The sequence below is a fragment of the Pagrus pagrus genome (genome assembly GCF_965226575.1).
Source record: "Pagrus pagrus genome assembly, chromosome: 11".
NCBI lineage: Eukaryota > Metazoa > Chordata > Actinopteri > Spariformes > Sparidae > Pagrus > Pagrus pagrus.
The window spans coordinates 580,624-607,267 of NC_140195.1; the positions used below are offsets into that span (position 1 = coordinate 580,624).

The following is a 26,644-nucleotide window of genomic DNA, read 5'->3' on the forward strand; positions in this document are numbered from 1 at the left end:
CTGAGTGAGGAAACAGGGAGGTGAAGAAGCCTCTCTGTGAGAGGTCGAGGTGATAGAGATGCTTCCTGGCTCATCAGCGAGGAGGAGAACAAACTTCTTGTTTCTGCAACGAGGAAGGAAAGAAAAGCTTCAGGACGGCCGAGAAGATTCACACCTGCTCACTTCCTTCACAGGAGGAGAGGAAGTGAGGAGGTTCCTCACAAACACTGTGTCCTCGAAACACATGAATAATGTCAAATATAATTTAATCACGTCAAGATATCAAAGCTCTGCAGGTGTGAGCAGGTGTTTTGGGGTGTGAACAGGTGTTTTGGGGTGCGAACAGGTGTTTTGGGGTATGAGCAGGTGTTTGTGTTTTGGGGTGTGAACAGGTGTTTTGGGGTGTGAACAGGTGTTTTGGGGTATGAGCAGGTGTTTTGGGGTGTGAACAGGTGTTTTGGGGTGTGAGCAGGTGTTTTGGGGTGCGAACAGGTGTTTTGGGGTGTGAGCAGGTGTTTTGGGGTATGAGCAGGTGTTTTGGGGTGTGAACAGGTGTTTTGGGGTGGGAGCAGGTGTTTTCAGATGTCTCAGTGTTCTTACAGGTGTTTAAAGGTAACACTGATGTCTACAGGTGTTTGAAATTGTCTACTTGTACTTGTAGTGGCTGTTTTCAGGTGTGAACGGGTGCCGACAGGTGGTTGTGATGTGTATGGGAGACATTTTGTAGTCCAGAGTTTGAAGAAGCTTCCTGATGAGGTGGTGAGAAGGTCAGGAAGCTCTCAGGAAGTGAGGAGGTAGATAAGATCCTGAGCTTGGACAGGTGTTCCCAGGTGTGTAGAGGTGTGAGCAGAGAGTTTGTAGATGTGTACAGGTGTGAGTTCACAGGTGTCCATATGTGTTCACCTGTGTTTATAGGTGCTTACAGGTGTGAACTGGTAGTTAGAAAGTTTAACAGGTGTTTCAGGTGAGAGTTATTGGTCTGTAAATATTAAAGCTGTGCAGGTGAGCAGCAGGTGAACGAGGGTCTCATGGAGCACGCTCGATAACTCTGTTTGTTTCTTCCTGTCTGCAGCTCGGCCGCCATGTCTAAAGCGACGGTGAAGAAGCTGCACTGGCGCTCGAAGGTAAAGTTTTACACCTGGAATAAAAACTCTCTGTGCTCCGACGTCATGTGACTTCTTGTCCTCCATGTTTGTTGCGTCTGCAGGTCCAGGAGAGCTTCGTCCCGCTGGGCGGCGCCTCCGGAGAGCTCGGTCTGGCCATCGGGGGCGGGGCCGACTACGGCGAGTTCCCGTTCGTCACAGTAGCCCACGGGGGCGGGGCCACAGTGGGCGACATCATCTTAGAGATCGGGGGCACGCCCGTGTTAGGGATGACCCTCGGTGATGTCAGAGGAGTCCTCAACTCCTGTCCTCATCCAATCAGAATCAAGACGGTCTCACCAGGTCAGCGGGCGGCGACGACGCTCTTGTGTTGATGTTTATTTTGTTTTATTTATTTTCAGTCACAAAGTTTATGTGTTTACATATTTCATGAAGACACAGACGAGTTAACACAGCTCAAACTATTCATCCATAACTGATGGATAGAAAATGAACTAATCACAAACTATTCTGATTATTGATTAGTGTCCGACAGTTTCATCTTTATGTTTCAGATCAAACGAGTCTCTGTGAAATCATAATGGACATTTTTAACTATTGTCAGATATTTATGGATTAATCAGCAAATCAATTGTTCGAGAAAATAATCAGCAGTTGACTTTAAAATAATTATTAGTTGCAGACCTGGAATTTTATTTTGATGACTGAACTTCCTGTAAAGAATTCTTTAATTTGGTTGTAATTACAGGAAGTCTGTGCTGAGCATGCTCAGTGAGCTCTGTGCTCTACAGACACTGTTTAACATGTGTGTTCAACTTTATAAGAACGAACGGGGCGTCATCCTTGAACACAGCACCAAGATCTACTCAATACATCCAGGCTTTCATTAGAGCCAGTAGAGGACAGACGAGGACACTTCCTGCTCTGTATGAAACAAACCCGTCCATCACTGGGACAAACAGACTCCATGTTTCTACTCAAAGACAGAAAGAAGTTCATGCAGAACATTTGCTGAATTTACAAGAAGGAACAAATCAGTGAGAATCAGTCAGAGACAGAGTTTCACACAGTTTATAAAGTGTCTCCAACTCAACAACTCACTAAACTGACACATTTGTTAAGGGAGTCTGGGGACAAAGAAGTCGCCTATACTGGTTACTGGTTAGTGTGTTTGTAAAATGTGACATGTTTAGATCAATAACATGTTTCTTCTTTCATAAATTGAGTGTAAATGGTGAAATCAGTGTAAACAGTGTGTTCAAACAGCTGCTAAATGTTGGCAGGTAAGACTTTAGCACTGTAGACACAGAAGCAGACAGGCTGGTACAGCCATGCTGCCACAAACTGACACTTTCTACAAGGAAACAAACAACTTACTGTTTTCATTTAAAGGATAACTAGCGTTTTTTACAGCCTGGACCTTATTTCTAGCATAAAATATGATCATGTACTCACCCAGATAACTTTGGTGTCATTTGAAGTCGTTCGGACGAAATTAGATCCGGTGTAGCGCCGATATATCCATATAATGCGAGTGACGGGGCAGCGACACACAGCCTCTATGAGCATTATCTGCCACGAAACTAGTTCATTTCACCAATATTTTGTTACGATACGCTCGTGCTGTTCCCCTCTGAGTCCGGGCTCGTCTGTTGTCAACATCCGGGGTCTGTAGGTTGACCTACTACCTCTGACCTGGAAGATGTCGTCTCTGAGCTGCACGCACCCGCGACAGCCGGCTTGTTTACCTGTAGCTGCTGCTGCTAGTTTGACCCCGGATGTTGACGACAGACGAGCCCGGACTCAGAGGGGAATAGCACGAGCGTATCATGACAAAATATTGGTGAAATGAACTAGTTTCGTGGCAGATAATGCTCATAGAGGCTGTGTGTCGCTGCCCCGTCACTCGCATTATATGGATATATCGGCGCTACACCGGATCTAATTTCATCCGAACGACTTCAAATGACACCAAAGTTATCTGGGTGAGTAAATGATCATATTTTATGCTAGAAATAAGGTCCAGGCTGTAAAAAAAACGGTAGTTATCCTTTAATGCTGAATTTACAAGAAGGAGACGATGATTCAGAGTCTGTCAGAGACAGAGTTTCACTACGTTATAAAGTTTGTTTTAACTCAACAACTCTTAAAATCACTACATTTGTTAAGGGAGTCTGGTGATGTTGTGTTACTGGTTCAGTGGTTGGATGAGTGGAACAGACTGACATCATGTGCTCTGTGTGTGTCAGGCTCGTCCCTCTGTAAGGACCTCAGGTTGTACCTCAGTAAGTGTTTCACTCCGGGCTCCATGGACAGTCAGCTGCAGCAGCTCATCAGAGAGAACCTGTACCTGCGAGCTGTCCCCTGTAAGACACACCTGTACACACACACACACACACACACACACACACACACACACACACACACACACACACACACCTTATTATAGTACGAGGTAACATCATGTTGGATTGTAATGAAAGGGTCAGAACAGGAAATAAAACATCAACTGAAGGTTAAAGTTCAATCTGAGCTTTTAAACCTGCAGAGTGGAACTTGTGTCTCCCCCTTCTGGCAGTGAGAGTAATTACACAAACAGTTAATGTGCATCACCACCCTCAGGTGATGTAAAACAACGAGTCACCAAAGAGTCCACATTTAAAAGCTCTGGGGCCTCATGTATCAATGTTGCGTACGCACAAAAAAGTGGCGTACGTCATTTTCCACGCCAACGTTCAGATGTATCAAAAGTGAAATGACCGTGGAAATGTGCGGTGCCCCACGCCAGCTTCATGGCTGGCGTACGCACGTTTCTACAGCTATTGTTCCTTTGGCGACACTCTGAGGTGATGCTGTGAAACTGTTAATTATGTCTAAACAATTTGTCCTCAGAGTAGTGTGTGCACATTACATCAGAGAGACGGACAATTAACACACGCGTTTTCAATCATATGGATCATAAATGACAAAAGCATGCGCAAAGTGATCAAAAAATGCCATTAACAACGGCAGCCTTGGCCTTGTTAGAAGACATCGCAAATGGTAATATCAGACATGAGAGGGTGTTTAGAGAACGGGAAGATCTGTTGGCAAATGACGACAACTGGCTCATGAGTCGTTTTAGGTTGCCGAGGCCAGTGTTACTGGAGCTGTGCGCAGAGCTGCGGCCGGCCCTAGAACGAAACACAGCCAGGAGCCAGGGTTGTCCGTGCCCACACAGGTGTGGGATCATAAGAATGTCATCCCGGTACATCAAATTCCCATACAATGCTGTTGAACAGGCCAACATTAAAGCGCAATGTGCAGCAAAAGCCGGTTTCCCTGCACACATGTTGCTATAAAAGCGCCATCAAAGGAATAATTTGTTTTTGTCAACAGGAAACATTTTCATTCAATTAATGTTCAAATATGTGATGCGCAAATGCAGCTCACCAACATCGTGGCAAGGTGGCCTGGTTCAACATGACTCGTTCATTCTTACCAATAGCATGGTTGGTAACAGGCTGGAGGCTGGCACGGTGCGCGATGGGTGGCTTCTCGGTGACTAAATCCGTTTAATTGCGTCCCGAATGTAAACCAGCACAATGCCTTTGGGCACGTGCATTCAAATATGTGCATTTGTTTTTCCCTGGTGAAAATAGAGCGGCAGAGCTGTCTAACAAGCCCTTTATTGTCTCCTTGTGTTCAGTATTTGTGTCATTAAACGCGTGCGTAAAGTTGGAAATGTCACACTGCAGTAGCCACGACGCACTTCTGCAGTCATTAATATAAGTGTGATCCGTCTCGTCAATCCTTGTAATGAAGTTGTTTTGTCCTTCTGTTTGTTTCCCACTAACGGTGGCACTTATATTATAACATAAATATATAAATATATATTATTCCTTTTGAAAAAAGTAATAGTGATTCAATCAAGCGGTGCATGAACAAAGGAAACGAAATCTATTTCACATGCTATTGGGCAGAAATCCTCCGCTTCACCTCAACGTCGGACCATTTTTTATTTTTAATTTCAGTGAGTGTGCGCTGCTCCGACCCCACAGCGTTCATTGCCTCACACACACGCTCTCACTCACATTTCTTTTTTTTTTTTCTTTCTTTTTTGGTATTTATCCCTGGCGAGAGGCGACCAAATAATACAGATCTTCGCATCTCGACTTTTTTAAATAGCGTTTCGAGCTCAGACTCGGTGAAGTTGCGCTTCTTCCCTTTACTCATGGTGTAAATCTGATGGCGCAGAGAGGGGACTCCCCGCCTATTTAAATTGATTTGCATATTTAAATGAGGGCGTGGACAGGGAGGAGTTTCTTACGTCTACATGTGCGCTCAATTCCACGTTGATTGGGATGTACAAAGGAAAAGTGCTTGGATCTACACGTACGCACACTTTGATACATCTGATTTTTTTTGTGCGTACGACAGTTTCTGGATTCTAGCGTACGCCATGTTTCAGTAGGAAATCCACGCAAGTCTTAGTACATGAGGCCCCTGGTCACTGAGGCGCACAGAGTTCTGTGGTGGTGACAGGGTTAATCAGCACCGTGTGAACGGACCATCAGATCTCTGTCCTCTGAATTTACATAAAGTGTTGACGAACGAGTTAATGATTACAGGAAGTGGACTGAGTGTGTGTGTGTGTGTGTGTGTGTGTGTGTGTGTGTGTGTGTGTGTGTGTGTATTGTAGGTCACTGTGAGTGGAAAAGTTGAGAGAAGGGTGAGTTTAGTTATCAGCAGGGGAAATATACTGGAGACACACACACACACACACACACACACACACACACACACAGAGCAGGGTGGAATATTTTACATTTTGCTCTCAGCAAAAACAGACAGAGTGAGACCTCTCCATGCTCTCACTACAGACAGGACTTGATGTATTTACATTCTGTATGTCGGAGTCTCTGATAGGACGACAGCCCTGTCCCTCTGTGATGACATCACGGTGTCCTCCCTGCAGGTACGACCCGGCAGCCTCGGGACGGAGAGATCTCAGGTGTGGACTACAACTTTGTGTCCATCGAGGAGTTTTTCTCTCTGGAGGAGTCTGGAGCTCTGCTGGAGAGCGGCAAGTTCAAAGGTCTGACGAACAAACACACCCACAACAGCACAGACTGTCCCTTTATTATTGTTATTGTTATTATTATTATTATTATTGTTATTGTTATTATGACGCATTCACATCTTCCTACATGTTTTACACTGTGGTGTTAACATTTGTTACTGTGATGAATACTGACAGTGTAACATGGTGGAATATGTGTTGACAGTGAGATGAAGTGTGACGTCATCTGCTCTAAAACAAGTTCCAACACTTTGTGTCCTCAAATTAATAATCAAAGCTCACAGATCAATAGAACATCAAACAAAACTGTTATTATATTAAAAAGAAAACAGCTCAACAGGAAGAAATCAGAGTTACGTTCTCAAAAAGTAGCCGGGGCCTTTATTGACCTCAGCAGCAGAGAGCACCGGGCCTTCATTTCTAATTCTCTGATATCAGCTGACTTTGATTTGATTATTGATCACACCTGCAGATTGATGCGTCACTAATAAGATGTTAGCCGGCGACCACACCGAGCAGCGCCACAAGAAACACCTCACCAGCATTGTTTTCCTAAACAGCGGCTCTGGCGTCGCTTCACTCGTTTCTCTAGCAGATTTTAGAAGATGAGGTGCAGAGTCTTAACGCCTTTTACATTCATCACATGACAATATAAAGAGTATTAATGTACTTTATGTTTAGTTTATCCCCCTGTTGTTCCATGTCTACATCATCAGTCTACATCATCTACATCATCAGTCTATATCATCAGTCTACATCATCTACATCATCAGTCTATATCATCAGTCTACATCATCAGTCTACATCATCAGTCCACATCATCAGTCCACATCATCAGTCTACATCATCAGTCTACATCATCAGTCTACATCATCAGTCCACATCATCAGTCTACATCATCAGTCTATATCATCAGTCTATATCATCAGTCTACATCATCAGTCCACATCATCAGTCTACATCATCAGTCTACATCATCAGTCTACATCATCAGTCCACATCATCAGTCTACATCATCAGTCTATATATCAGTCTACATCATCAGTCTATATCATCAGTCTACATCATCAGTCTATATCATCAGTCTACATCATCAGTCTACATCATCAGTCTACATCATCAGTCCACATCATCAGTCCACATCATCAGTCTATATCATCAGTCTACATCATCAGTCTATATCATCAGTCTATATCATCAGTCTATATCATCAGTCTACATCATCAGTCTACATCATCAGTCCACATCATCAGTCTACATCATCAGTCTATATCATCAGTCTATATCATCAGTCTACATCATCAGTCCACATCATCAGTCTACATCATCAGTCTATATCATCAGTCTACATCATCAGTCTATATCATCAGTCTACATCATCAGTCCACATCATCAGTCTACATCATCAGTCTATATCATCAGTCTACATCATCAGTCTACATCATCAGTCCACATCATCAGTCTACATCATCAGTCTATATCATCAGTCTACATCATCAGTCTATATCATCAGTCTATATCATCAGTCTACATCATCTACATCATCAGTCTACATCATCAGTCTATATCATCAGTCTACATCATCAGTCTACATCATCAGTCTATATCATCTACATCATCAGTCTATATCATCAGTCTACATCATCAGTCTATATCATCAGTCTATATCATCAGTCTACATCATCAGTCTATATCATCAGTCTACATCATCAGTCTACATCATCAGTCCACATCATCAGTCTATATCATCAGTCTACATCATCAGTCCACATCATCAGTCTACATCATCAGTCTATATCATCAGTCTATATCATCAGTCTACATCATCAGTCTATATCATCAGTCTACATCATCAGTCTACATCATCAGTCCACATCATCAGTCTATATCATCAGTCTACATCATCAGTCCACATCATCAGTCTACATCATCAGTCTATATCATCAGTCTACATCATCAGTCCACATCATCAGTCTACATCATCAGTCCACATCATCAGTCTACATCATCAGTCTACATCATCAGTCTATATCATCAGTCTACATCATCTACATCATCAGTCTACATCATCAGTCTATATCATCAGTCCACATCATCAGTCTACATCATCAGTCCACATCATCAGTCTATATCATCAGTCTACATCATCAGTCTATATCATCAGTCCACATCATCAGTCCACATCATCAGTCTACATCATCAGTCTATATCATCAGTCTACATCATCAGTCTATATCATCAGCGTTGCTGTGTTTTCACACCCTGACTGAGGCTGTTCAGCTCCAGGCTGAAGTTTTTAACAGTGTTTTGGAGAAAAGAGGATTTTCTGTCTCTAATCCTTCAAACAGCAAACCTGCCTCACTCTGTCCTACATCTCTCTCTCTCTCTTTAACCCACTCTGTGTCTCTCTCTCGCCCTGCAGTATTAATCTGATGGGATTATTGAGACTGAAATAGAAACTGAATTCACATGTAAATAGTAAAAGTCAAAGTGATGATGCTCAAATCCTGTAAATGTCTAAAACATGAGCCACAAACATTTTACAGTTCAAAACCTTTAAATTGATTTAGTTTTTTATTACTTTTAGTTTCAGTTCTGTTTTATTTGATCACCAACATTTGAGGAAAAGACAACAATGATTAACTGTGTGACTCGTTCATTTGTACCTGAATCACAGGGAACTACTACGGGACGCCCCGCCCAGTACACATCGGCCCAGAAAGTCCACCAATCACGTACCAGGAACACCGAAACCTGCTGAGGAACTTCAGGACGAGGAGCAAATCTCTGAGTAACCTGGAGAAAGCTGTGGAGGAAGGAGACAACAGTGAGGAGGACAGTGGACTGTCAGGTACACACACACACACACACACACACACACACACACACACACACACACGCACAAAGATATAAAGGAACATGTGACGTCAATGACTGAATTAATTACAATTTATTAATTAAACTAACAAACTCTCTGTCAGCGGGTTCAGCTGGAGCCCCGCCCACCACCCTGCCTCTCAGCCAATCATGGGAGTCTGCAGTGGGGAGTCGGGAAGGAGCAGAGAATGGACTAGGAGGAGGAAGAGGAGTCGGTAGAGGAGGAGGAGGAGGTCCACTGCCTGAAAACTGGGAGCTGGCCTTCAGTGATTCAGGAGAGCCGTACTACATCGAGTAAGTTATAATACTGATGATTGATTGGATCATTAAAAACATCAATAATCAGATTTTTGTTTCATTTTGGTAACATTGGTTATATACTGAGGTGAGATGTGGACACTGATGAAGTTAAAGCCTTAAATTTAATGTTTCTTCAATGGAGTCTGGTACAGATTCTGAAAAGGCCTCGTTATCTGCCACAGCACGTCCTGATGACTTCTACTGTTACTACATTACCCAGAATTCATTGTAACCATGGTTGTATTAAGATTGATGATGATGATGATGATGATGATGGCATCTCTCTTTCAGTCATAACTCAAAGACGACCAGCTGGCTGGATCCTCGAACTCAGAAAGAGACGACTCCCTGTACAGAACGTAAGTCTGACTGATTGATTGGTTGATTGATACATTATTATTAGTTTGTTGAGATGAAAAGTTAAAATCAATAGATGGACATTAAATTGTGATTCAGGTGAAATTTTATGTTGAATATTTCATTAATGTATAATTGATATTCTGGATGTTTTTATGTTGTAACTTCCTGTTGTGGGACTTTTATTTTGACAGCCAGCAGGGGGCAGCACAGCCTCACTGTGACATCCTGTTAGCTCTGCCGCAGCTTTAAGTGACATCACAGTTATTTAACTGAGATACAACTTTTAATGTTTAATGCTTCACTCAGTTAACAGCCGAAGATTTTACATTAAAAATATCTGATCATTTATAATAATGTGTCCTCACCTGTCCTCACCTGTCCCCACCTGTCCTCACCTGTTCTTACCTGTCCTCACCTGTCCTCTGTCCTATCATTGACCTCACATCTGTCCCCTGTCTCAGTCCCAGAGTTCACGGAGCAGCCCAGCCAGCTGAAGGGTTACTCCATCCACACTCGGCTGTCTAAAGGTCCTCGAGGTTTCGGCTTCAACATCGTGGGAGGAAGTCGACCCCGTGAGTTTCTCCAGGTGTACAGCGTCACACCTGGAGGACCGCCAGCACTAAACACAGGTACTGAACCGGTTCTGATGCTATTACTGTTGATACTACCTATCCATCGGTCCAACAGAGTTTCCACAGCTTATCATCACTACAAGGAGAAAACGTTTGAAAGTTGTCAAATATGGAGAAACAAGTCGAGTCTCATTTATACTGAAACCTGATCTCCATTCAGGTTCCTCCCAACAAAAACTCAGTGATGAACTTTGACCCCATCATGTCATCCTTCATGTACCATTACATCATTCTTACTGTACAGAATGTTTTCTTATCCACATGGAAGTGAAACCTCATCACACTCATCCCTCCCTGCTGTCGACTCCTCCTTCAGGTCTGACTTCTCCTCAGCCAGCCGTCCTGACACACTCGTCTCCACACACACACTCGTCTCTACACACACACTCGTCTCTACACACACACTCGTCTCCACACACACACTCGTCTCCACACACACACTCGTCTCTACACACACACTCGTCTCTACACACACACTCGTCTCCACACACTCGTCTCTACACACACACTCGTCTCTACACACACACTCGTCTCCACACACACACTCGTCTCCACACACACACTCGTCTCCACACACTCGTCTCCACACACACACTCGTCTCCACACACTCGTCTCCACACACAAACTCGTCTCCACACACTCGTCTCTACACACACACTCGTCTCTACACACACACTCGTCTCCACAAACTCGTCTCCACACACACACTCGTCTCTACACACACACTCGTCTCCACACACACACTCGTCTCTACACACACACTCGTCTCCACACACTCGTCTCCACACACACACTCGTCTCCACACACTCGTCTCCACACACACACTCGTCTCTACACACACACTCGTCTCTACACACACACTCGTCTCCACACACTCGTCTCCACACACACACTCGTCTCCACACACTCGTCTCCACACACACACTCGTCTCCACACACACACTCGTCTCCACACACTCGTCTCCACACACACACTCGTCTCCACACACACACTCGTCTCCACACACTCGTCTCCACACACACACTCGTCTCCACACACACACTCGTCTCCACACACTCGTCTCCACACACACACTCGTCTCCACACACACACTCGTCTCCACACACTCGTCTCCACATACACACTCGTCTCCACACACACACTCGTCTCCACACACACACACTCGTCTCTACACACTCGTCTCCACACACACACTCGTCTCCACACACACACTCGTCTCTACACACACACTCGTCTCTACACACACACTCGTCTCCACACACACACTCGTCTCTACACACACACTCGTCTCCACACACTCGTCTCTACACACACACTCGTCTCTACACACACACTCGTCTCCACACACTCGTCTCCACACACACACTCGTCTCCACACACTCGTCTCCACACACACACTCGTCTCCACACACTTGTCTCCACACACACACTCGTCTCCACACACACACTCGTCTCCACACACACACACTCGTCTCTACACACTCGTCTCCACACACACACTCGTCTCTACACACACACTCGTCTCCACACACACACTCGTCTCCACACACACACACTCGTCTCTACACACTCGTCTCCACACACACACTCGTCTCTACACACACACTCGTCTCTACACACACACTCGTCTCCACACACACACTCGTCTCCACACACTCGTCTCCACACACACACTCGTCTCCACACACACACTCGTCTCTACACACACACTCGTCTCCACACACTCGTCTCCACACACACACTCGTCTCTACACACACACTCGTCTCCACACACTCGTCTCCACACACACACTCGTCTCCACACACTCGTCTCCACACACACACTCGTCTCCACAAACTCGTCTCTACACACTCGTCTCCACACACTCGTCTCCACACACACACTCGTCTCCACACACACACTCGTCTCTACACACTCGTCTCCACACACACACTCGTCTCTACACACACACTCGTCTCCACACACACACTCGTCTCCACACACTCGTCTCTATTGACTATTTATGGAGTATTTATAAAATGTTTGAGATCTTCTCCTGGATGTCTCGACTACAACCGAGCATGTCTTCTCATGCCGTTACCATAGTTACCATCACTGGCTAATATGACATGTTAAGTCAAGTAGTCACTGCGATTTTGGCTAATGGAGCTAACCGCTAACGGAGCAAACAGCTGACCGACCTAACAGCTAATGGAGCTAACCGCTAATGGAGCTAACCGCTAACGGAGCTAAACACACAGCAGGACTGAGAGTTTCTGTTCAGACGAACACAAAGTGTTAAACTGAGACCTGCAGTTCAGTGTGACAACACTAAACACATGTACTGAAGTATTTGGAGGTAAACATACTTAACTCAAAACTACAAATAATAAAAAAGTTAAATATTAGGAACATTCACTTCAGATCAGTCATGTCTGCTGTGACAGAGGACGTTCTACTATAAAACTACTATATATACACATACACATATATAGTTTATATGTGTTGGTTGGTTATAAAACAGGTTTAAACACACGCTCTCTCTCTCGGTGCAGGATTATGATGCTGTTTGGTTCTCAGGTCTTTATTTTTCTCAGGGACACAATCTCATGATCTACAACTAATCCACACACACACACACACACACACACACACACACACACACACACTTTCTCTCTTTAATCTGTCCGACACACACAGCCTCCTTTCTCTCCCACACTGTCAGACCTGCTCACGTGCACTGAGGATAAATAGTCAGGAATGTATCACACACACACACACACACACACACACACACACACACACACACGTGCCTCGTCTCGTCTCGTCTGCAGATCCTGACCCTCGGTCAGTGCATTAACTAGCTCCCTCTCAGCTAATGTAAAGTCGACTATCTTGGGTGAATCAACACAGACATTAAAGGTTCAAAGGTCAAAGACTTGACACGAAGCTTCTCTCCACTCTGTCTGAACACTGAGGAGAGTTTCCAGAGTCGGACCAGGTTCAGATGTAACTCAGCAGATAAACATCCTTCTGCTCCTTCACAGGTCCGTTTGTCACACTGACAACATGAGGTCTGAACTTCCATCTCAGATCTCATGTGTTGGTCTGAAGGTCGGACCACAGATCGGGTCGTCTCCCTCCATGAACATGTCAGATAAGATTAGATTCTAACCTGTAGACTGACGTGTCTCCTGGTCTCTGTCCTCCAGCGGACATCCTGGTCTACATCAATGACAGCTGTGTGTTGGGTCGCTCTCATAAAGAGGTGGTGGAGATGCTGAAGTCGGTGGCGATGGGTCAGAGTGTGGACGTGGTGCTGAGGAGAGGATACCCGATGCTTTACAACCCTGATGGATGTCCCAAACAGAGTCTGGAGACGGTGCGGGTGTTTAGTTTTCTTAGTAGTGTTACAACTTTTACCCTCATTACTCTCATTATGATCATTTGTTGTTGACTTGTCCGACAGCCACAGACTCCCAGTGAGACCTCCAACCCCCCCAACGTGAGCCGCGGCCTGACACACCTCACCTACAGCCGAACGCTGGACGCCAACGGCAGCACGTCAGGTCAGAAGACGACTCGTCTGTTAAAGAAAAGCTGAAGACGCTCAAGTTTTGAACACAAATTTGTTGAGTGCAGCGTTTGCTCACCTGTAGACGGACGGGAGCTCAGGAGAGGACTGTCCACTTCACCTGCAATTAAGTTTAATGACAAAAACGTTTGATACTTTGATTCATCAGGTTTTCTTCCAAGACAACCTGATGAAGGTGTGCGCAGTCTTTCTCCTGAACACGTTTGTTAAAATGTTAAAACATCATTAACACAGATTTGAAGACTTCTGTGTGAACTGAAATGTTTTGAGATTATTTCAGCTCATGAAAACAAAAACAAGTTTATATTTTAGTTGAGTGTAAATTCATCTCTGATCGATCAGCTTCTGGTTTTATTGATGAAACAACAGCAGCTGCTGTCTCCAGAGATCAACACGTTATTATTTATTATAACCTCTGCATCCGTCCACCTGTCTGTGTGTGTGTGTCTGTGTGTCTGTCTGTGTGTCTGTCTGTGTGTGTCTGTGTGTGTGTGTGTGTGTCTGTCTGTGTGTGTGTGTGTGTCTGTCTGTGTGTCTGTCTGTGTGTCTGTCTGTGTGTGTGTGTGTGTGTGTGTGTGTGTCTGTCTGTGTGTGTGTGTGTGTGTGTGTGTGTGTGTGTGTGTGTCTTCCTGTCTGTCTGTGTGTGTGTGTGTGTGTCTGTCTGTGTGTCTGTCTGTGTGTGTGTCTGTGTGTCTGTCTGTGTGTGTGTGTGTGTGTGTGTGTGTGTGTGTGTGTGTGTGTGTGTGTCTTCCTGTCTGTCTGTCTCTTTCATTACATTAGACTCACTCTGCTGTCATTAATTGATCTGTAATCATTAGTTGACTAATAATCACTCCTTCACTCTGACACCCAGTACTGAGCCAAACTCCGCCCTCCTACGTGGCTCAGCCAATGACAAACGGGCTAACAGGTCCACCGACGCCCACCTCCTCTGACCCCCCACTGGGTCCACCACCCCCTCCAGAGAGGACAGCGGCCAATCACAGTGACTCTGACGGCGGCCCATCCAGCACTGGAACACGAAGGTGGGAGGAGCTTCAGTGTTAGCATTAGCATTGTTAGCAACAGTAGCTGTGAAGTGAAGAAAGTAGGATGACTGATCAGAGACTGACAGCTGAGACGAGGACGGTTTGTCGTGGCAGCTGATTGGACGACTGATTGATCTGCTATAATTGATGATATCCAACTTTTATAAATGAAGTCAGATCAGTTTTTCTCACATGACGACAAAATATTGTTAATTATACTTTACAGATGTGGTTGCCACGGTAACGTCTAATGATGTCACATGTGTCAGTAGCAGTGAAGCAACAGCTTACTAAATATTTGTCGTGAGTTAAACTAAAATCTGTTAAATTTAAAGCGTTCGTGCAGGTGGAGCTTTAAATCTGGTCTCCTCAGATCAGGTCATGATCTCTGTGATCTCAGCAGACGAGCTGTGTGGAGACACCTGATGTTTAAATCTTCTCCAGCTGCTTCAGGTGTTCTTTATATCATCAGGAGGAGACGATGACTGAGTGAACTGCTCCTTCAAGCTCTGATTGACTGTTTCAACAAACACAACACAAGCTGTTTCTAAACAAATCTGATCAGTTTGAGTATAAACATCTGTTTCTGTCTCTCCTCCTCTTCCTCCTCCTCCTCCTCCTCCTCCTCCTCCTCCTCCTCCTCCTCCTCTTTGCAGGTCGTCTCTGATTCGCTACAACAGCAGCACTCTCCCCGCCCTCTCCTCCTCCTCCCTCCTCTACCATCAGAGCTCCAAGTCTTCAGAGAGCGACTTGTCCACGTCCACACTCCCCAACTCCTGCTCGACGCTCCCCATCGCCTCCTCGTCCTCCCACACTCTGTCCAAACTACCCCTCTCTCAGCCAGAGACGGGCCTCCTCCAGAACTCCACCAGCCCCACCAGTGCTAACAACCCCACCTCCTCCTCTACACCTCCTGGTGCTCCTGTGCAGCGCCCACCGATGCCCCAGACGTCCCTCGCCCTGACCCCACCCAGAGACGTCCCGCCCTGCGGCTTTAACGGGTGTCCAGCCAATCACCAAGCGCCCTCCCCGTCCTCCCGAGGAAACCCAGGGCTGGTGCTCCCCCTCGCTGCAGGGTCGCCTGGGTCAGCTCCTGGCGGGGAGCTCGTACCGGTGGCCCTTGGGCGCAGCGAGAGCGGGGGGCTAGGGTTTAGTGTGACGGCGGGGGGGCAAGGAGGTCAGCTGGCGGTGGTGAGGCGGGTCTGGGATCGACGACACTGCCCCTCGCTCCAGCCGGGGGACGCTATAGTGAAGATCAACGGAGCAGACGTACAGAGCCTCAGCTTCTCCCAGGTGAGAGATCAGCCAACATCCAACCAATCAGAGTAGATCTCCAGAAACTGATGCTCCACTCTCATTGGCTAACCAGAATTTCAATCACAAGCATGTCTGTGAGGTTTTTAACAACGTGGGTTTCAACTCTTCACAGAGACACTTATCGTTTCTGATCAGACTCACAGAAAGTTTTAAAGGTTTTGAGACGACCGCAATGATGTCACTCTGAACGCATCAGAACCTGCTCAGACCTGACTGATCCGGTTACAGGTGGACAGCTCTGAACAGGTGTGAATGGACCCAACCCACTTGTAAAAAGTGTCAGTTTGTTGCAGCACAAGTTGAAAAGTGACAGATGTAGTTGTTGATTGTAAAGTAAGACATTGACAGTCAGACCTTCATAAAGGTGATTTCAGACCCTGTTGGACGATCTGACAAGGACCCAGTCTGAAACATACTGAGGTGTTGGGACATGAGGACGGGTTTCTTGTCGGTCTGTCTCACTGTGAGCTCGATCTCAGAGTTGATCCCCAAAGAAAAAGTCATTGTGGATGTCAAGAAATCCAAGAAGTTTTCCTGTCGGTGCAGTCGGCTCGTTCACAGTTAATTATACACTTGAAACTGTTTTATTATTTAAAGCAGCAAGTCGTAGTAAAGTCATGAAGAGATCAGCTGCAGAAACCAGCTGTAAACATGTATTTCTGCTGTAAGTTGGATATTTTAACATGGGCTCTTATGGGGACTGACTCGCTGTTGGAGCCTCAAGTGGTCGTTAGAGGAACTGCAGGTTTTGGTGCTTCAGTGTCGGCTTCATCTCTCAGTCCTGGAGGTGGAAAGATGAGATGCAGGCAGAGATCTTCCATCACGACATCTTCTGAATCAGGAAGTTTACATTTCAGTCATGTCATTTTGTGGCGTTTGTTTCTTCAGGTCCAGAGAATCCTGCAGGAACACACCAAACAGGGCGAGGTGGTGCTGCTGGTGTTCAGAGGAGGTACTGAACATTACTCCATCACTCATCACTCATGGATCATTATGAACAATCAGTGAGCTCCATGTGATTACAGAGCACCAGTGAAAACATGATCCGGTTCTGTCTCCTGCAGGTCCCGCCTCGTCTCCAGCTGTCACTCCCAACCTCTACAAGCCCCTCCCCTCCCCTCATGGCTCGGTCACCCCCTCCTCCTCGCACCCCCAGACTTTAGCCGACCTGCCTTCCCCATCCACGGGTGCCGTGGTGGGGGGCGTCCCCCCACTCAACCAGGCCGGCTTGGCACCTGAGAGTCCCCAGGAGGGTGGAACCCACCAAGGTAACTGCACTCCTGCCTCCTGCTGTGTGCCCTTGAGCAGGGCAGGTGACTTCACACAGGTGCTTATTGACCCCCCCCCCCGCATCAGTCTGACTCCTCCTTGTCTTCCAGGGGCCCCTCCTGCTCAGACGCCTAACGGGCCCCCAGCCTCGGCCCTCATCCAGAGCACCAGCTTCCTGGACTCGGTTCCTGTGACGCTGACCTTGGAGCCACGTGATTTGCTGGGAGTGGAGGAGAGCGCCGGTGGGCCTCCTCCCATCAGAGGGGGAGGAGCACTGGGAGCTGTGGCCAAGGACGGGAGAGGAGGAGTCAAGGCGTCGGAGGTGGAGCTGAGGAGGCGGCCAGGAGAAGGCTTCGGATTCGTCATCGCCTCTCAGGAAGTGACCAGCGGAGGTGAGTCCCAGTTTTTATTTTGAACTTTTGGCTGTTTTTATGTTTTACTGACTTTGTGTGTGTGTGTGTGTGTGTGTGTGTGTGTGTGTGTGTGTGTGTGTGTGTGTGTGTTCACATGTCTTATATTTATAATTTACTGATGATTGTGAGTCTGAAGTTATGAGAAGCGTCTTTGTTCTCAAACTAGTTTCTGAAGGTTTTTCCTGGAGGGTCATCAGAGTGTTCAACATCTGTGTGTCTGGTTTGACATGATGATAGTTGAATTACATTAAGTTTCGCACATGGATGGATTATTATGGATTATGGATTTTTATAGTTCAGACTGTGAGAGTGAATGAAACAGGGGGACGATGTCTTGTTTATAAAGTTAACATGTTAACTGAGTCTGAACATGACGAACATGTACAGAGCAGTTTACAGGACATGTCAGTTCAATCAACAAAATCAAAAGCAGGATCAGTGATGCTCTCAGTATTTTTTTCTCTCCACACACCTACTTGAAAAAACTTCAAAGATGGCACAGCTAGCTTAGCATTAGCCTGAAGCTGCAATGCCAGACACTTAGGGCTGATTTACAGTTGCACGTTGGCTCTGTGTAAAGTAGCCTACACCATTTATATGTGCACTGGTGTGTCCACATTGCTGGCGGTGGTGATACAGCAGAGTACTTCTCCTGGTAAACACACCGACCTCTCCGGCTCACAGCTGTGTCTATGGGCTGGACAGAGCGGACATGCCGAGTGTCCACACGGCGGGATGCCCCTCCACACGCACTGAAGTCTGATGCAACTGTGCTAACGTTACCAGGCTGTTCATGGGGGGGCAGCCAGCTGTCCAGACATCCAGCCTGTCCGCTCTCTGTTGCCCAGAGACACTTTGGCAGCCAAGAGCGGCTCTGGAGGAGAAGTAATAACCCGAGAAGAGCAGCAGCCGGCCGGTCAGAAGGGACTCCAACAGCCGGTGATGGTGTGTTTACTGGGGAAACTACAGGTGCTACCACTGCGCGTCAGGCTATGATGAAGCTTCAGCACAGAAGCAGAAATCAAGTTTTATCCTGTGTGATGAAGACGATCAGCTGACTGGTACCAGAGGAAACTCTGACAGCGTCAGACATGGTGGTTTATTTTCTTTTTCAGAGATCCTTTATTGATGTACTTTGAGAAGAGGGTTCACTCTGGAGAGATTTGAGGAACTGAACTTTGTAACAAACTGAATTTCTAGTTTATTGTTGAATCACTGAAGGCTGCTGTTTAGTTGACCACTTGTATACAGTACATAGATCCATGTAAATTATATATTATATATGTTATATAATTAAGTTTTACTTGTACTTTTGATACTTAAGAACATTTATTATCAGATACTTTACTCGAGTACTCTTCATATGGGTGACTTTCACTTTCACCAAAGTAATATTTATACACAGTATCTTTACTTTTACTCGAGTATGATGTTGGACTCCTTTAAACACTGACAGTAACAACAGAAGAATCATCAGGATGTTGTTTGTTCTTGTTGTGGCTGTAATGAACTCAGCAGCCTCCAGGGGGCGCTGACAGCTCTCTGTTACTGCAGGCCTGTAGTTTACTGCAGTAACTGTGTATCATACAGTAATAATGATCCTCTGGTTGATAAAGCAACACCTGAGCTTCAAGGTGCGTTCAACTGGAAGGAACAATGAGGTTTACAACACAGTTACCGAGCACTCGAACGCATCTCTGCCTCTCCTCTGAAAACATTAACAATAATCTCTACTGTTCTCTGTGTGTGTGTGTGTGTGTGTGTGTGTGTGTGTGTGTGTGTGTTAGTTCAGGTCCCTCCCACCTCTTTCTGCTCTGTTAGCCACGCCCCCGCTCCCAGCTGTCTCTCTCTCTTCTGCTCATTCTCAGTCTCACTCGACTGTTCGCTGAGGCACAACCTGCCTCACAGAGACAGACAGAGAGACAGGCAGACAGACAGGCAGAGAGAGATACAGACAGACAGACAGACAGACAGAGATAGAGACAGACAGAGAGACAGGCAGACAGACAGACAGACAGACAAACAGACAGACAGGCAGAGAGACAGGCAGAGAGAGAGAGATAGAGACAGACAGGCAGACAGACAGGCAGAGAGAGATAGAGACAGACAGACAGAGAGACAGGCAGAGAGACAGGCAGACAGACAGACAGACAGACAGAGAGAGATAGAGACAGACAGACAGACAGACAGACAGAGAGAGAGAAACGGGCAGAGAGACAGACAGAGAGACAGACAGAGAGAGATAGAGACAGACAGACAGACAGACAGAGAGAGAGAAACGGGCAGAGAGACAGGCAGAGAGAGATAGAGACAGACAGACAGACAGACAGGCAGAGAAACAGGCAGACAGACAGACAGACAGTTGTAGTTTTTGGTGTTTCTGCTCTGAACTGATCATCATGTTGGAGCGTCTGCAGTCAGCTCTGAAAACTGTGAAGGACTCCAGACGTAAGTCACTCAGTGTGTGTGTGTGTGTGTGTGTGTGTGTGTGTGTGTGTGTGTTAGCAGTTAGGTGTGTGTCTTGATGGTTCTGTACGTTGTGACGGGTTTTTCAGCTCTACTTTGAGTCAGTGTTTCTTGCTGGTTCTGACTCCTGTGCACCGTCTGTGTTTGGGTCACAGTGCCGTTGTTCCTTCAGCTCATTACTCCAAAACCACAGAGCCGCACACCTCAACTACAGCGACCTCGTCAGGATCACCTTCAGAATGAGCGACAGCCAATCAGAATCCGTCTGAAGTTACAGGATTAATTAGAAACTATTCGTTTGATTTCAGGGACATCAGGGCAGTGATTGTAATGTGTCTTTTATTTAAAGTGGTTGACTAGGAGGACATCTAGGAGACTGTTTGACTCTGATGGCTAAAACTTATTTATACACCTTATTAAACACTTCTAACGTACATCAAGCTGCAAATTGGACAAAAAAACATAATCTTACCTGAGACATTATGACAAATTGTCTTTGGCTGTGATGAGGTCAGTGAAGTTGGTTTTGTCTTCGTGTCCTCTTTGACTGCAGGACAACTGATAATTTAAATAACAGTGTTCAGGAGCTGACAGAGCTGACGCTCCTCGTCTTTTATCTGTTATTTAAAATCGTGTCCTTTTGGTGTGTTGGTTTGTTTCTCTGTGTAACGTACAGCAGTAACAGTATCTTCACTATATAATTATATATAATAATAACTATATAAGATTTTCAATTTTACTGCAAATTAGTATCAGTTCCTAACATTGGTTAATCGTCTCTTTGATTTCTGATAATCAGTATCGACCCTGATAAACCTGATCGGTCGCCCCTGATGGTTTTGGTTGTTGGCGTGGACGCCGTGTGGAGCTGTTGCTCATCACAGACTCTCTGTGGTCACTGATGTGACTGATGAACTCATTTTAACCAAAACAACGATCTTTTCTTCAACATAACCAACCATGACCCACGTGTTACCGTGGCGATGACAGTCACCTGACTTGGTCCAATGGGACATTTTTCTGTTTGTTTACATCCAGGAAGAAAAACTCCTGCAACACGTCCGAGCTCACACAACCGACTGTTGTCACGTTACTCTGAAGCACACGTTCATTTCTCATTAATAACAACACTGTGGACGTTACCTGTCGGACAGGTAGATGATATATCTGATATATTGTTCTGTATAATGTGTTCGTTGACTTTTGGTACTTAAAGTATTTTTTGATGATAATACTTCTGTACTTCTACTTCAGTAAAACATTTGTGAGTATTTTCACACCGTGGTTTTGTATTAGTACTTTTCCTTCAAGTTAAAGATGTGAGTCCTCCTCCTTCATCTTATCAGCTCTCAGGAATGTCTGAAATAGTTTCACCTCATTGAAACTGTCTGAAGTGTGTGTGTGTGTGTGTGTGTGTGTGTGTGTGTTTGTTGAGTACCAGCTGGTTTCACTGAGACTCTATCAGAACATTTATGACCACAGAGCTGCTCAGTGTTCAGGGTTAAAGGAATGATCCACCAAAAATGATCCCTTGTATAGTCTGAAGAGTTTCAGTCTGATCAGATTTAAAACTGTTGTTATAATCGTGTCTTCAGCTGCGTCTCTGAGGACATCCAGGACTCTTTAAGTTTCTCTCTTCTTGTATCGGTGTTGTTGGTTCAGACCTCGTCCTCTCTGCTGCAGCTGCTCCACCGTCCAGTGTTTCAAACGTTAATGTTTAACAGGTGTTTGGTTTAAGTTACCAAATGAGCCCGACTGAGATGATTTAATTAATAAAGTATATTCAACCAGAACTGAGCAGCAACACCTGCTAAGTGTCTGCACCAAATATAAAGTCCTGTAGGACGGACAGTAGATGACTTTCTATATCCTGAGTTTCATGTCCTCACACACACACACACACACACACACACACACACACACACACACACACACGTAGAAACGTCTCATGAGTCACATGAACATGAAAGTTCAGTGAATTCACAGTGAAAAACATTTTTCTATTTTATGATGATTTAAAAAGTAAACTGTGTGTCTGTGTGTGTGTCTGTGTGTGTCTGTGTGTGTGTGTTATGTAACAATGAGCTGAGCTGTGTGTCCAGATGTGTCGTCTGTTTGCAGCTGTGACTTCATCGTTAAACACAATTAACCAAAACTAAATGAATGATGTTCAGAAGTTCACATTCAGACTGATGACCCGTCAGCGCCGCTGTAGTTCTGAACCGACCTGACGAGGAAACGTTATTAAACAGGTAGGAACGCAAAATCTGATCGGTTGGATCAGTACCAGTGCCAGTCCTGACCTCTACTGTGAAACAGGAAGTGTTTACAGTTTCTGAATACGATTTTCTTCTTCTTCTGAAACATGACATTTTAAATGAAGCTCGTTAACAGATCAGCAGACTGAGCTGATAACGAGCTGATTAATCAATCGACAGGAAACTGATTGTGTGTCAAGTCGTTAGCTGTGCAGTTTGAGCACGAACACTGTGAAACTTTCTAATAATAGTCACTTTAATCCATAATTCATCACAGCAGGAGTGTGTGTGTGTGTGTGTGTGTGTGTGTGTGTGTGTGTGTGTGTGTGTGTGTGTGTGTGTGAGACAAACTGGAGCGCAGGTGAGTCTGAGATTATTGTACTGTGAAATTAGACAGAAATCACATTAACACAGACCCACACACACACACACAAGCTGCTGATGTAAATGTTAAAGGTAAAGTTGTGTTCATGTGACAGCTGCTGCTCAGTCAGCTGATACACAACACTGGACGTGTGATGGTGAAGATGATGATGATGATGATGATGATGATGAAGGACAGAAGATATTCTAAGGATTTTACTGCAACAGGTTAATATTTTATTGGTTTTCCATCTGCAGCAGATCTGGAGACAAGTTCCACCAAATGTTCTAATACATGATTCATAGAGTCTGCAGAGAGCCACCACATCACACTGAGAACCACCACGACACACTGAGAACCAACACGTCACACTGAGAACCACCACGTCACACTGAGAACCACCATCACACTGAGAACCACCACGTCACACTGAGAACCAACACGTCACACTGAGAACCACCACGTCAAACTGAGAACCACCATCACACTGAGAACCACCATCACACTGAGAACCACCACGTCACACTGAGAACCACCATCACACTGAGAACCACCACGTCACACTGAGAACCACCACGACACACTGAGAACCAACACGTCACACTGAGAACCAACATCACACTGAGAACCAACATCACACTGAGAACCAACATCACACTGAGAACCAACACGTCACACTGAGAACCACCATCACACTGAGAACCACCACGTCACACTGAGAAACCAACACGTCACACTGAGAACCAACATCACACTGAGAACCACCACGTCACACTGAGAACCACCATCACACTGAGAACCACCATCACACTGAGAACCACCATCACACTGAGAACCACCACGTCACACTGAGAACCACCATCACACTGAGAACCACCACATCACACTGAGAACCACCATCACACTGAGAACCAACACGTCACACTGAGAACCACCGTCACACTGAGAACCACCACGTCACACTGAGAACCACCATCACACTGAGAACCACCATGTCACACTGAGAACCACCACGTCACACTGAGAACCAACACGTCACACTGAGAACCACCACGTCACACTGAGAACCACCATCACACTGAGAACCACCATCACACTGAGAACCACCACGTCACACTGAGAACCACCACGTCACACTGAGAACCACCACCATCACACTGAGAACCACCACGTCACACTGAGAACCACCATCACACTGAGAACCACCACGTCACACTGAGAACCACCATCACACTGAGAACCACCACGTCACACTGAGAACCAACACGTCACACTGAGAACCACCATCACACTGAGAACCACCACGTCACACTGAGAACCAACACGTCACACTGAGAACCACCACGTCACACTGAGAACCACCACCATCACACTGAGAACCACCACGTCACACTGAGAACCACCATCACACTGAGAACCACCACGTCACACTGAGAACCACCATCACACTGAGAACCACCACGTCACACTGAGAACCACCATCACACTGAGAACCACCACGTCACACTGAGAACCACCACGTCACACTGAGAACCACCACGTCACACTGAGAACCACCATCACACTGAGAACCACCACGTCACACTGAGAACCACCACGTCACACTGAGAACCACTATCACACTGAGAACCACCACGTCACACTGAGAACCACCATCACACTGAGAACCACCATCACACTGAGAACCACCACCACACTGAGAACCACCATCACACTGAGAACCACCACGTCACACTGAGAACCACCACGTCACACTGAGAACCACCATCACACTGAGAACCACCACGTCACACTGAGAACCACCACGTCACACTGAGAACCACCATCACACTGAGAACCACCACGTCACACTGAGAACCACCATCACACTGAGAACCACCACGTCACACTGAGAACCACCACGTCACACTGAGAACCACCATCACACTGAGAACCACCATCACACTGAGAACCACCACGTCACACTGAGAACCACGTCACACTGAGAACCACCACCATCACACTGAGAACCACCACGTCACACTGAGAGAACCTGTGTTCTAAACATAGTCTGTGATAATGTTTTAGTCTAAATTTAGAGTCGTTATAGTTTAAATGATAAATTGCAGTCAAACAGCCTAAAGACACGACTTCATGTGTTAATGTTGGAGTCGGGTTATTTTTAGGCCCACAGTGTTTCAGAACCTCCTGGTGGACCCGGCTGTCTGTCTGGATAACATCACACTCCTCCTGTTTCCTTCACTAACATTCATTTTTCTCTGCAGCTTCATGTTTCCTCCTCCAGACTGAACATGTTCAACTCAGCACTTTGTTATCAGCTCACATGCAAACATTCGCCTCCCAACTGTGTGTGTGTGTGTGTGTGTGTGTGTGTGTGTGTGCAGACTTTTGATATTTGAAAGGTCCTTTAAAGTCACTTTAAAGGACCTTGCTGCTGCTTCAGTCAATTCTCTATGAATCCTGTTTACTTCAGGGTCCTGCTGAGTCCGGTCCAGTTTATTTGTTCAGATCAGTGTCATATTGTCTCTGAGCTGCAGCTCACAGCAGCAGTTCCTGACCGGCCCGAACTCTCTTACATGACCAAGAAAAACAAAAAAACCTCCATGAACCTCTCCGCTGTAATTTTGTCTCTCTGCTGTAGTTTTATCTCTCTGCTGTAGTTTTGTCACTGTGCTGTAGTTTCGTCTCTGCTGTAGTTTTGTCTCTGCTGTAGTTTTGTCTCTCTGCTGTAGTTTTGTCTCTGCTGTAGTTTTGTCTCTCTGCTGTAGTTTTGTCACTGTGCTGTAGTTTCGTCTCTGCTGTAGTTTTGTCTCTGCTGTAGTTTTGTCTCTCTGCTGTAGTTTTGTCTCTCTCCTGTAGTTTTGTCTCTCTGCTGTAGTTTTGTCTCTCTCCTGTAATTTTGTCTCTCTGCTGTAGTTTTGTCTCTGCTGTAGTTTTGTCTCTCTGCTGTAGTTTTGTCTCTCTGCTGTAGTTTTGTCTCTGCTGTAATTTTGTCTCTCTGCTGTAGTTTTGTCTCTCTGCTGTAGTTTTATCTCTCTGCTGTAGTTTTGTCTCTGCTGTAGTTTTGTCACTCTGCTGTAGTTTTGTCTCTGCTGTAGTTTTGTCTCTCTGCTGTAGTTTTATCTCTCTGCTGTAGTTTTGTCTCTGTGCTGTAGTTTTGTCTCTGCTGTAATTTTATCTCTCTGCTGTAGTTTTGTCACTCTGCTGTAGTTTTGTCTCTCTGCTGTAGTTTTGTCTCTCTCCTGTAGTTTTGTCTCTCTGCTGTAGTTTTGTCTCTCTCCTGTAGTTTTGTCTCTCTCTGCTGTAGTTTTGTCTGTTGGTTGAACTTCAGCTGAGCTTCAGTCTGACGCTCCTCTGCACCCTATTCTGCATTTGTAGGAAACCATCAGAGTTTTTGGTTTTAGGTTTTTGGGGCATTTTGGGGCGTTCTTGCGGTCAGAAGACAGACCAAGACCGCCCTCACACGATCCGGCCCCACCAAATTATAGCAAAAGAAAAAGACAATTACATCGACTATTGGACATCTACAACCAAACCCCAAAGCAAACAATGCTATCTGGCTCTAAACAGACAATACTCCATGGCAGAACACCTGAGCTCTGGTACCGACCCGAGACTGAGGAGAGCGTTGACTACGT

At 45.7% G+C, this 26,644-nt stretch overlaps 1 protein-coding gene across 3 annotated transcripts in view; it reads left to right on the forward strand.

Annotated features, from left to right (window-relative positions):
- The window catches only part of magixa (MAGI family member, X-linked a), a 61,704-nt gene that overhangs the window by 18,800 nt on the left and 16,260 nt on the right, over window positions 1-26,644 (forward strand). For all 3 annotated transcript variants that reach the window (XM_084367183.1, XM_084367185.1, XM_084367184.1), the window contains exons 2-16: window positions 1,052-1,103; window positions 1,187-1,424; window positions 3,332-3,448; window positions 6,040-6,159; window positions 8,822-8,995; window positions 9,126-9,315; window positions 9,613-9,680; window positions 10,143-10,310; window positions 13,509-13,678; window positions 13,766-13,865; window positions 14,745-14,916; window positions 15,576-16,212; window positions 17,125-17,188; window positions 17,301-17,504; window positions 17,616-17,897. In XM_084367183.1, coding sequence (XP_084223309.1) covers window positions 1,062-1,103; window positions 1,187-1,424; window positions 3,332-3,448; window positions 6,040-6,159; window positions 8,822-8,995; window positions 9,126-9,315; window positions 9,613-9,680; window positions 10,143-10,310; window positions 13,509-13,678; window positions 13,766-13,865; window positions 14,745-14,916; window positions 15,576-16,212; window positions 17,125-17,188; window positions 17,301-17,504; window positions 17,616-17,897 — 2,746 coding nt within the window. In that variant the 5' untranslated portion in view covers window positions 1,052-1,061. The remainder of the gene's footprint in view (window positions 1-1,051; window positions 1,104-1,186; window positions 1,425-3,331; window positions 3,449-6,039; window positions 6,160-8,821; window positions 8,996-9,125; window positions 9,316-9,612; window positions 9,681-10,142; window positions 10,311-13,508; window positions 13,679-13,765; window positions 13,866-14,744; window positions 14,917-15,575; window positions 16,213-17,124; window positions 17,189-17,300; window positions 17,505-17,615; window positions 17,898-26,644) is intronic.